The following is a 13,247-nucleotide window of genomic DNA, read 5'->3' on the forward strand; positions in this document are numbered from 1 at the left end:
AAGAAGAAGAAATGGGGGAAACAATTACATTTATTTATATTTAAACATTTATTGGATAAAATAAAATATGGAGATAAATATTATGTTGTGAAAATAAGAGATAAAATGACAAATAAATATATTTACCTATAAGGAAATACAAATTAAAATACCTTTAGGTTCTATCTCACGACTACAGAGTGACTATCACCAATGAACCAACTTATAGCTAGTGCTGCCCTAGTGAGGAGGAAAACATAAGGTCCTCCCCTTGGGAAGAACTTACAAAAGAACAATCACTGTGGAAACCAGTGTAACAGGTTCTCAAAAATAAAATCTGAGTGACTACATATTTTACCTCTAATACTTTAAGACATAAACCTAACAAACTCTCTATGCTAGTTAAGAAAAGTATTTGAAGAACCAAATTCCATTTTGCTCTCTTCTAAATGCCTAAGAAATAGAATCAATACTAGATACCCACCAACAAAAAAAGAAATAATGAGAATCTGTTCCAAATGTACAATGTATTATAGTAAACTTAAAAAACATGGATCTGAAAATTTATCTCAGATTGATAAAACTAGATAACAGAGTAAGGATTGAAGTATCCCAGGCTTAGATAGACAAATGATGTATGAAATCTCTCATGCAAATCTTGTTTTGAAACATTTTAGATTTTTGTGAGAGACTGAGTCTGTAAAAGGATCAAAAGAGCTAGAGAGAGGGACATTTAAATGACACAAAATGGGACATGAGTTTGCTGTTAGAATACACATGATATGAAAGACAGGAAGAGTGTGGGCTGAATATAAAGATCAGTCGATGATGAATTAAAGTGATGGAAGTGGATCAACCAAACTATATATAGATGAAAGAATCATATGAAAATCCATTATTTGTTAGCTTTTTAATTAAAAAAAAAAAAAACAAGAAATAAACAGAAACCGGAAGAGAACTACTCAGCTTAATTGGACAATACAGCCACAAAACAATCATAGTATTAAATAAAGGTGAGTGGCAGGCATGACAAAATCCTATCAAATCTCTTTGGTACTGATATACAAAAGTATTCACAAAACTATGGCTAGTTCAATTTGGCTCATGTATCAATGAGAAAAAAAATAAATTTATGCTACCTGGTCCAATATTGGCCTAACAGCTACAACTTAGCTAATATCTTTGTGGGTAGATTTTCGACATGATTCATAGCAGGACATTTGATCATGGCTGTAATTACATGCTTATTAAAATTAACAGAACTAGGGACCAAGGTACTACTATTATTGTGCATATTCTCCAGTTACCTGAAGAATTTTTACATATCTAACCAAGAGGAATTTTCTAGAAAGAACTGCTAGAAGAGCCGGGTTTTCTCATCAGTTTTGTGTCAGAAAGTCTACTATGCTTTCATGGAACACCACCTCTCAAAAAATTAAGTGAGAAGCATAAAAAGGACTCGAGATTTCCTCCCTAAAAGAACTTTTCTATAGCCATTTCCGGGCAAAATAGATGATTAAGGAAGTGATCATGTAAGAGTCACAGAATGAAAGGAATACTGGGAAGATGAGTCATCTGTTCAGGATGTAACTGTTGCACCCATGCACATACAATGTCAGTGTTTGTCTGCATAAGTCCCGTAGAACTCTGGGGATATCAACTTTCCACTGTAAATCAAGCAAAACTGAAAGGTCCCAAGACATCATGAATGGCTTCTTGACTGTTAGTCATTGCTTCAGTATATGGAGTCATATTCTTCAGTGCTGTAAGCAATGACAATTTGTTTTTATCAAGAAAATAGCTTTCCACTCTCATTCATGAAGGCATTGTACTTATGTGCCAAATATCAACTAAACAAAAAATTGAACATGTGTGTGCATGGGTATGGGTGCTTTAAAGTGAATGGGAAATGGAAAAAAATGGAAATGGAAAAAATATCAAAGATGATATGGGAATATTATGGGATGTTGATTTATAATCAACATACAGTGTACATATCAACATACAGTATACGTGTGTGTAGTGTGGAATTAGGAAAAAATAATTTTTCTTGAATCACTATTTATAAGAGAAACTTGAATAAAGTGATAGCTAGATAAAATTAAACAATTATGTATTTCCAGGTGGCCAAAGGTATGTTTACTTAGTGATTAGACGGTGAGTGAATTTTTATTAAAAATAATTTTTATTCACTATCTAGAAATACATGATGGAGATTACATTGATGGTAAAGCAATATATTTGTAAGGATGCAATCAGAGTTCTGAGAATTTTCTTGGAAAAAATATGGATTTTCTGCTAATACATAGTAAATCTTAGATATTGTTATCTGATAATATAGGTGGGGTTTATAATTTCTGCATATTTATGTTTATTGTTTATGGCTTTTAATTAAAAGAAAGAAACTCTGAAATTAAGTTACTTATGAGTTAGCAACATTGCTGAGCATGTAAAGGTGCTTTCCTGGAAAGTCTGATGACTTAAGTGTGACCTCACAGCCCTTGGGCAAAGGGAGATAGGCAAAGCCATGACACAGGCTGTTCCAACACCCTACATATATTCCAGGGCTCAAAATAAACAACACACATGCACACATCATAATAAAGAAGAGAAAAATAAAAAATAATAAGGCACATATGAAAAAAATGAGACACGCTCAATTGTTGTTTTACATGCATTTAATTTGGTTCTTACAATTTTGATTCAGCATGGATTGCAATAAATGGGTCTTCAGCAGAGTTACTAATAGAAAACTGAGCTTTGCCATCACTGCCAACACTGACTTTAGTTCCAGTGCATTTGCCATTTATCTTATCTCCAGAAATGACATCACAGTATGTTCCAGCAGGAAGACCGGTCTGTAAAGTTTTTGACAAAGCCCTGAAAAAAGAAGTATTTTACATAAATTTAAACCACTCAAGTGCAGGAAGGTCTGTTATCGATAAAATTATAAATATCTCACACTTTTGATATAGATCCTTAAAAAAAAGTCAGTGAAAGGGAGCCATCTTAGGGTTGGCAAGAGACTTGACTCTAGAGGGGCTTGCAGGTGTCCAGGGAGATGTCCCCAGCTGGTACCTTGGGCAACTGAGGAGAGGGAACCTGAAATGACCCTATCCTATACAGATGAATATCTTACATATCACCTTAGAACCTTCATCTGGCGATGGATCGAGATAGAGACAGAGACTCAATTTGGAGCAACGGTCTGAACTCTTAAGGTCCAAATGAGGAGCAGAAGGAGGGAGAACATGAGCAAGGAAGTCAGGACCACGAGGGGTGCACCCACCCACTGTGACAGTGGAACTGATTTATTGGGAGCCCACCAAGGCCAGCTGGACTGGGACTGAATAAGCATGGGTTGAAATTGGACTCTCTGAGCATGGCAGACAATGAAGGCTGATGAGAAGCCAAGGACAATGGCACTAGGTTTCTATCCTAATACATGAACTGGCTTTGTGGGAGCTTAGCCTGTTTGGACAATCACCTTCCTGGACCTAGACAGAAGTGGGAGGACCTTGGTCTTCCCGCAGGGCAGGGAATTTGTACTGCTCTTCAGTATCGAGAGGGAGGGGGAATGGAGTGGGGGGAGGAGAAGAGGAGTGGGGATAGGGAAAGGGGAGTGGGGGGAGGGGCAATATTTGGGAGGAGGGGGAGGGAAATGGGAAACGGGGACAGGTGGAAATTTTAATTAAAAAAGAATTAAAAAATCGTAAAAAAAATTAAAAAAAAGAATATTGAGGAGGCATTTTGAAGACTACCTCTCAATTTAGGTTTTTCTGATGATTTCACATGGCTATCCTGTGGCTCTAGATTTTGAGGGAAACAGACAGCAGTAACGAGCCTTGGTGTTCATTTAGGAGTAAATAGAGCCTGTGTGTCTTATTGCAGGTGCTGCTGAAATGGTGTCTTCTGGATTTCTCTTGCATAGATTTGCTATTTTTCCATTTTTCCTTTGTAATAAATATTTGGATGATACAAGAAAAAAAAAGTCAGTGAAACCCAAAGAAAATACAGTAAGTGGAGGAGTAAGAGAATTCTCCACACTGTAGGCATTATTATAATGTCTGTTAGTTTCATGGGCAAAGAAAGCTAGAGAATCCAGTAGTGCTCAGTAGTAAAGGGCTCCTGTGAGAACCATCATTCTTTCAAGTTCATGCTCTGATGGATTTAAACTGATGTCTTTTAAAAATGTTAGCAGCATCATTTTCTCCCAAAGTTATTAGATTATAAGACACCACAAAGGACTTTTTCTATAATTAAACATTATCTAGCATTTGTATGGATACATACAAGTTTGTAATAGGAAACTGTCTGTATAAAGTGATTCTAGTATTCCTAAACCAGTAAACATATGTTCGTTCAAAAAATTATGTACCTTAAATTATTTTGTTCTAAACCAATAAAATATGACTTGTGGAACAAAAAGACAGCTGATTTAGTATGAGACAGATCACTGACTCTCAAAGAGATTCTCTGAGTAAGCATTATTTTTTGACGGTTTGCTTTGTTTTTTGAGAGACAGGATCTCATTACACATCCTTGGCCTCAAACCCCTAGCAATATGGGTGTCTCTGCCTGCTGGCATTAAAGACTTTAGCCTCCACTCCTGGTATCTTAGCTAAACCATTCAGATGAAAGAACCACAGTGGAAGGGCAATAATGAAAGTTTTAAAATCAAAACTCAGCAGCTTATTGAAGACACTCATAGACCAGATTCAAATATTCATATATTTTTAAATATTTAAAAACAGATAGAAATTGAAGACTCTGTATAAGTATGATGGATAACAAGTAGGTGATATGCAAAGGTAGTAGAAAAGTACGCCTGTCCTATTATGATACATTGTTTAATGATGTTAAGACTTATATTTACTATTTATATGCTTTGTGAAATGTGTCAAATGAGTTTGCAAATATGAATACATACTACTGCCATTTGGAGCTATGTTAAAAGAAATAATATATAAGCAAATATTTTTTTTCTTCTGTATTCTGAACAATTATTTTTGGGCATAAATTCATTATTTAACGATTTTTCACATATGAAAGATATAAATGAACAGGAAAAGAAAAGATCTAAGCATATAATAGTATATGATCCCACTTTAACTGATACTGACTTACTTGTCGTCATTGTTAAACACGATGAATCCTTTGTTTCCTCTGCCAAAAGCTACTTGGTTGCTGCCATTATCCCACCAGTTTGAGAAAGGCTGACCATTGACTACGTTTCTGAAGGCAACCATGTTCCTAAAAGCACAGCATCATGTGAAATGCTGGTACCAGTAAACTTCAACAATTTTAAACAGAAGTTAAGTCACTTTCTTATTAGACAAGGTCCGTGGGGAAATTCCCACCTTATTTGGCGCCATCGATGTTCGCAGACCCAGTCATTGCCACAAGTCGTGTCTGCATTAATGGTCACTTCTTTTGTTACTCCATTTTTATTAGGTGGTCCAATCCAGTCATTCACATCCTTAATTATTGAAAGAATCAGGTCATTTGAGTGCTTGTATCTGCCCAATTCTTTCCACTGGTGTAAACCTTTTATGCTACTTCTTTCTTTGGAGTGTCTAATTTTAATCTAAGTCCTGCAGTGTTTTATGAACCTTCAGTTCTGTACAAATTCAGATTCTCTACTACTCAATTCAAACCGACAGAAGCAATTCTTAAACTTTTCACTTTCTATCAAAGAAGTACCACTAATATCACTTCTCAATACAACTAAAATCTCTCAATGTCATCTAATATCAGTACAATTAGAGACAGGAACACTGGCATTAGAGAACAGACTTCAGTCACTACCTGAGAAGTCTCCATCTTCATATATAATATACATGTGCCTCAGTTTATCCATAAAAATGGGGCATAGTTCTAAGCTACCCAGAAATTTCAAGAGCATATATGAAAATGCTTTTAATATAACAATTTATAAGCTAACATTAGTTGATTTCTTTTATAAAAGAATGTTTATAAAATATCCTGACTTTCCTTATAGGGCTTAACAAAGTATAAATGAACATTTGATGATAGTTGAATGGTAAATACATTTCTGAAAAATAGAAAGGCTCATTCTGGTCTGAAAGCTCTTCAGGAATAGAGCAAATTTCAATAAAAAAGAAAGAAACTCATTTTGAAAAGAATATAGGAAAAATTGGTTTTCAGTTGTCTAAAGAAGAAACATTTATTTCTACTTTATATTTGATGTTTCTCTCTGAAGCTATATTCTTGAATTGAAAGAAAAACTTCACATAGTCTGCCAGATATCTAAAGGTCTTATTTCCTAGATTGATTTTGAAATTATTTAAACTTTTGCACTTAACAAACAATACATAATGTTTGTAATTCTTAGATTAATTTTAAAATTGTTTCTGCTTAGGTACCTAATCAACAACTTATATTGTTTATAATTCTGTAAACACATATTGTTTATAGACTTCTAGGAAATCATTGTTGTGTAATTTTCAGAAATTTCTATCTATTATACTCCTTAATTTCCTTCAAATCAGATACCTTCTTTTTCCACAGGAAAAAATAAAAATATCTTAATACACTAACATTGAATTAGAAAGAATTTGAAATTCTACTCAATGTTAGCAGACACTATCCCCTGTTAACTTTTATGGTGGACTTTATCAGGAATACCTATTTTTATTCTGTCCTTTCTCATATTTAAATTACTGCTTTTCCTATCAGGTACATTTTCAATTTCCTTACTGTACAAAAATTGGTGAATAAACATGTAATAATAAGTATCATTCACTATAATTTCATGTGAAATTAAATCGAAACCTCTTTCTTTTCTAAATTACAATGTTCTTTGAAGAATTTCAAGACTTACTTTTCCATTCTGGAACTTTCTTGTCCAACGGTAACTTGACATTACTCGCGTAAATCCATAAGGATGAGCCAACATAAATCCAACTGCCATTTTATACATTCTGAAAATTTAAAAATGGTATTAAAGCAGAAGTATATAAAGTAATGCCATCGTTAAAAGGAGATTACACAACAGCAAAGAATGTTCTCCCACCTAGCATCCCAGAAGGTCAGGATGGATGATCCTCCAGCACCATGTCCTCGCTGATTATCATGGTTGTCCACAAATACAAGGGCTCTATCAGAAGGCACAAAACCCCAACCTTCTCCCCAGTTCCTACATTTTAAAAAAAAAAGCAAATTATTATTTCACAATGCTTAGACTAACTTTACATAGGGCATCCTGAATTACCTAAATAAATGACAATTCCATATTAAATCTCTCTTATAGGAACACATGAACACACAAACACATATATATGTATATATATGAACATAGAATATTATTTTCTATGATAATATATATCCCTTTTGGTTGTTATGGTATAATCTTTTGTTCTTAAAAATTTTTATTTTCTTTAAATTTTTCATGTACTGTAATTTTATGGACTTGAAAAGCAAAAAATCCATTTGATGTTATGTAAAGTAGAAATCTGCAGTGCTATTATTATAAAAACACTAAAAATTTCAAATTAATTCTTTGATATAAAATATGTAAACTTCATACTTTACATTATAAGTATCATTTATGAATATAGCTATTCTTGTAATAATAATCTAGCTTTAATAGACCATAAATAAACATTCCTGTAAAGTAATGGATTTATTACAAACAGGCAAAAATCACTAAGTGAAACTTTGGATTTCTAGGGCTACCTGGTGAATGACATCCCAAACAGAAAAATAATTTGGTGGAGTTTAAAAACATTGAGCCTAATAATTAATCATAGTTGTTTAAATGAGAGTAGTACTATAACGTACTGATATCAAATGACATAAAACCTATGACAGATCAAATGAATAAATGGTATATATTTACTTTAAATAGGCCATCTTCTCTCCACTCCACTTGCGGATAACTGTGCCAAGTTTTGCTCCATACTTGAATTCTGTCACACGACCATTTCCAAAGTACTCACTACTTTTAATTGCCTCGCCACCGAGATCAATGACCTAGTAGATACATTGAGTCAGCTGTATTTTTTAATATAACGTTAAAGCATGTTACCTAAATATAATGTCATTCAGAAATCTTTATAATATTTTTGTTATTTGAAATGATCCTAATGGTTTTCTTTCTACTAAGATTCTGATTTTTTCAAGAATTGTGTGTCACAATATTTAAAGAATCCAAATGTTAGGGTCACTTCTTATCCTCCAGGGTGGTTAACATAGGGGAAAATTCCTTAGTTCACATGGATATAATGCTTGCTGTCAAATGAGCATAGAAGTGTTTATAAACTCATTAGTGTTTCCAGGGAAACAGAGCTTCAAATGCATTATCCCCAGTACACTTCAAATATATTATTGCCACACAGCAGTCTTCATCACTTTGCAAACTGATACTGTGAAATGAATCTCAAACTCTGAAAGACTGGCTTGAAATAAATAACAATATGAGTGCTCTATCTTTTATAATGATATCTGGGGATTTAGAAAATGAATTAATCAAATTTGTACAAAGTTGGAACCTGCTGTGGTAAAGAATTAACTGTGCTACCTACAAATAACAACAATCTATTATTAAGTAATTGAATTCTACAGTGTATAACTGACAGAAATATTAACCTACATTATGAATTTTATGCTTAGTAAAATCAACTAACTAATTTACAAACTGATGACATTTAAGAAATAGTCCACAAGGGCTCAAAATTATACAAGGTAATATAGAAAGAACTATGGCAATTGAGGAAATTGGGAAATAAAAATCAAGGAAGACTATATGAATGGTTGCCTAATACAAATATATAAATATATTTTAGCAATATAGACTATTTGTACATACATATACATATATATTCCTAAATACAATATGTTTAACAATTTTAAAAATATTTAGAAACAAGTATATAAATTTATGTAATTTAAGAATATGTGTATATTAGTATATACAAATATGTTCTTAAATATGTATATATAATATATATGAATATGAATATAAATATATATATAGTGTCTATGTTCAATAAGCAAAGAGTCAAAAGAAATCCCACAAACTTTAAGGAGAATATGTAGGCATATATGGAAGAGTTTAGAGGGAGGAAAGGGGTGGGAGAACATTGCAATTAAATTATAGTATTAAATTAAAAAAACATGTATATTGTTTTACCTCTTGAAAAATGAATGGCTTGCTTCCTGCAGAGAACCATTTTGTATTTAAATTATGCAGTTTGTCCAAAATCGCCTTTATGTCTCCAGGCCACATGTGCTTAGCAGCATCAATTCTGAACCCTGCTACACCAATGTCAATGAGATGGTTCATGTAGTCAGCAACCTTGCCACGAACATAACTTTTATCAAGTGCAAGATCCAGAAGGCCAGTCAGACGACAATTTCTGACCTTTTTTAAAAAGATGATTGATGTATAAAATATCATGTATGGCCTATGAATTTATTTCTTCAATCAGTCGTTCATTCATTTACAAATGGATATTTTCTTATTGCATTTACTTAGATCATAGACATTGTCTTTCCTTAGAACATGAGGAGTACTGATAATTTAATTGGAACACAGATTTTAAAATATTTTTGTGGTAGATACAGAAATATCAACTAAAATTAGTAAGAATTAACCTGGCTAATTCTTTTTTTCTCCATCTTTTTCTCTATTTTTTTTCTTTCTCTTCCCCATCCCTTCTCCCTATTCTCTCAAAACTTCTGATCTCCTCTTGCTCCCTTTCTCTCTTTATTTCATTTATTTTATTTTATATTTAATCTTCCTTTATTTTTCATTGTTTGCAGATTCTATTCCAGAAAATTTTATAAGCTAAGTAAGTGTACTACTTCAAATGTGGAAATATAGCCAATAATTGAAATGGTTTTAAAATAGTTACTGTTATTTCTAATAATTTTTCCATACTGCAATGTTTATATAATTGATGAAACCATGCTTTTAAAATTTTCACCCAAGGTCACCAAAGTATGTCTCTATTTCATAATTGATTTTGGTGTATCCCTAAAAATCATGCAACAAAAATCCAGTACATTTTTTCCATTTCTATTTTCAAGATTTCTTTCATAGGACCTCTTTTCCTATGGAATCTGAATATGTCTAATGGTTATTCATAAATTCCTTGTGCATTTCTAGATACTTTGATGCTTCTTTATTCTGATTAATATTTCTCTCATTACCTGATTAGCATCATTGTAGTTATTAATTTCTCCATTGCATTTTCCGTCATTAAAATGGTTAGCAGAATATGAAACTCCAGGGAAGTCCCTGTTATTGGCATTGTAGTAAGTTCCACAGGTACTGCTTGTCCCTGCACCACCGCCTGCACCACACATGTGGTTAATAACTGCATCCACATAAATACGGACCTGGGAAGAAAAGTGCTTGCTTCAGCTGAAGTCAGTAATCTAAAGTTTCAGTAGAAAAATTGTAACATGCGAGGAAATCTCCAAAATACATCTTCTGATTCTTGATAGATTTATGTTAGAAAAGAGAGTCAAGTGGGAAATGAAAATAATGTGAAATTAGATTAACAGTATCCTAATATTAAGAAAATGATATAGGGGCTGGAGAGATGGCTCAGTGGTTAAGAGCATTGCCTGCTCTTCCAAAGGTCCTCAGTTCAATTCCCGGCAACCACATGGTGGCTCACAACCATCTGTAATGATGTCTGATGTGCTCTTCTGGCCTGCAGACATACACACAGACAGAATATTGAATACATAATAAATAAATAATATTTTTTTAAAAATTAAAAAAAAGAAAATTATATAAACCTGTTCAGTGGAGGTAAGCAAAAACTATTACAATTATAAACAAAAAAATCTATTTTTGAGGAAGCAAAACAGAGCTTAAATATGAGAGTATTGTGTTTCAAATTTTTCAGGATCACTAGAAGTACTGTGATTGCAATATATGTTGTGAATCTGAAGACCAGAGGTAAATAGCTATCTCTTCATTATAGGAGAAAGTAGGTGCTTACCATTAAACACAATGAAGGGAAAGAAAATCTAAGAATTGTGGGGAGAAAAAGGAATTACATAAAATAACTTAATACTCACATATGGCCTAATACCTAACAAAAATATGTTTGTATTAACAAAAAGAGTTTGTAGCTATTAATTTTAATAGTAAACATTTTGCAGTATTAAAAAATTAAAAAGGTGACAATAAGACATAAGTATATTTTTATTAATAAAAAAAATGCAATGTAAGATTTCAGAAATGTAAAATCTTCTACTCAAGCAGAAAGAATTTGAAACAAAGGAAATATTGTATATATAATAACTGTAAAGAAAATGTGACTTCACTTACACCAACATTGTTGCACCTCTTCACCATGTCCTTGAATTCATCTTCATTTCCAGACCTTGTGCATATTTTGTAGCTAATTGGTTGGTATCTTTCCCACCATGGCCTTGACGGATTAGAAATCACAATGTTTTCATTGGGTGGAGAGACCTACAAATAGAACTATTATAATTAATGCTGGATTAAAACTTACCTTACATAATTAAATCTTAATAAAAACCTATCAGTGATCCAATGTTGTTTCTCACCCTGTGCACATGCAGGGTGTTGTTTATTAACAACCACATGAAAATATGGAAGGATATCGCAGTGTTCCCATGTAAATATCCTACAACAAAGTATAAAGAAGCCACCCCTACCAAAACGTTTCCTTCCACAGGAAAGTTACGTGTGAAAAGAAGCTATCCTTCAAACTCACTGGTCTTGATTAGAATACATTTTGATGTGAGCACAGTGAACTCTACATTTGAATTTTAAACAAATCTTACCTGCACACCTCCGAATCCCTTGGGAGCTAAGTATCTCTCACATTCCTTGGCAATATCAACCCAGCGCCACTCAAACAGGTGGACGATAGAAGTCCGTCCTGATTGAGTGTGTGGGTTATACTGAGCCCAGCAGAACCCAATAAGGGAAAGCAATAGGAAGAACTTCATTTTGCTTTGAAGTTGTCTGTGTTCTCCGTACCAACTCTTTATATGCTGAAAGAGGGAAATTTTGCAAAGTAAATGTTCATGAATAAATATTTAGAGTACAAGCTATAATCTGAAAGAGATTAGCAGCAATGATGTGAGCAGATGAAGAATCCTCAGAAACTCCCATGGAGAATAAACCTAGTATTTTTTTTCTTTTTTTTTCCCATCTCCTTTGCTTCTTTTTTTTTTATTGAAAAAAAATTTTCCGCTTCCTCCCCCCCTCCCATTTCCCTCCCCCTCCTCCCGCCCCTCTCCCCCTTCCCCACTCCTCTTCTCCTCCCTCTCCAGCCCCAAGAGCAGTCAGGGTTCCCTGCCCTGTTGAAAGTCCAAGATACTCCCCACTCCATCCAGGTCTATGAAGGTGAACATCCAAAATGTCTAGGCTCCCACAAAGCCAGAACATGAAATAGGATCAAAACCCAGTGCCATTGTCCTTGGCCTCTCATCAGCTCTCATTGTCCGCCATGTTCAGAGAGTCCGGTTTGATCACATGCTTTTTCAGTCACAGTCCAGCTGGCCTTGGTGAGCTCCCAATAGATCAGACCCACTGTCTCAGTGGGTGGGTGCACCCCTCGTGGTCCTGCCTTCCTTGCTCATGTTCTCCCTCCTTATGCTCCTCGTTAGGACCTTGAGAGCTCAGTCCGGTGCTCCAGTGTGGGTCTCTGTCTCTATCTCCATCCATCGCCAGATGAAGGTTCTAAGGTGATATGCAAGATAATCATCAGTGTGGCTATAGGATAGGTTCATTTCAGGTTCCCTATCCTCAGCTGTCCAAGGAACTAACTGGGGACATCTGCTTGGACACCTGGGAACACCTCTAGAGGCAAGTCTCTTGCCAACCCTTAGGTGGCTCCCTTAACTAAGATATGTGCTTCCCTGCTCACCTATCCAACCTTCCTTTATCTCCAATCATCCCATTTCCCCAAGTTCCCCCCATCCTCTCCTTCACACTTTTCCCTCCCCATCTCCCCTTACCCACATCCCACCCCACCCCCAAGATTCCAATTTTTTTGCCCGGCAATCTTGTCTACTTCCCATAGCCAGGAGGATAACTATGTTTTTCCTTGAGCTCACCCTCTTATTTAGCTTCTTTAGGATCACAAATTATAGACTCAGTGGCCCCTATCCACGGCTAGAAACCAATTATGAGTGAGTACATCCCATGATCTTCTTTTTGGGTCTGGGTTACCTCACTCAGGATAGTATTTTCTATTTCCATCCATTTGCATGCAAAATTCGAGAAGTCATTGTTTTTTACCGAAGAG

At 34.4% G+C, this 13,247-nt stretch overlaps 2 protein-coding genes across 4 annotated transcripts in view; both read right to left on the reverse strand.

The window, feature by feature from the left end:
- Window positions 1–13,247, reverse strand: part of LOC130890083 (alpha-amylase 1-like) — a 72,224-nt gene that overhangs the window by 35,794 nt on the left and 23,183 nt on the right. The window lies entirely within an intron of this gene.
- On the reverse strand, window positions 2,670–11,943 carry LOC130890086 (pancreatic alpha-amylase 2a5-like). Of its 3 annotated transcripts, none has more exons than XM_057794038.1 (10): window positions 11,776–11,943; window positions 11,291–11,437; window positions 10,156–10,344; window positions 9,299–9,364; window positions 7,841–7,974; window positions 7,016–7,138; window positions 6,824–6,923; window positions 5,340–5,458; window positions 5,107–5,232; window positions 2,670–2,859 (listed from the first exon to the last, which is right to left on the reverse strand). In XM_057794038.1, the coding sequence occupies exons 1-10, from the start codon at window positions 11,941–11,943 to the stop codon at window positions 2,670–2,672; spliced, it is 1,362 nt and encodes a 453-aa protein (XP_057650021.1). The 3 variants fall into 3 exon arrangements, with proteins under 3 accessions (XP_057650021.1, XP_057650020.1, XP_057650022.1); XM_057794037.1 differs by having other exon boundaries at window positions 9,134–9,364; XM_057794039.1 differs by lacking the exon at window positions 9,299–9,364.

The sequence above is a fragment of the Chionomys nivalis genome, chromosome 18, assembly GCF_950005125.1.
Source record: "Chionomys nivalis chromosome 18, mChiNiv1.1, whole genome shotgun sequence".
In the NCBI taxonomy this organism is placed as follows: Eukaryota; Metazoa; Chordata; class Mammalia; order Rodentia; family Cricetidae; genus Chionomys; species Chionomys nivalis.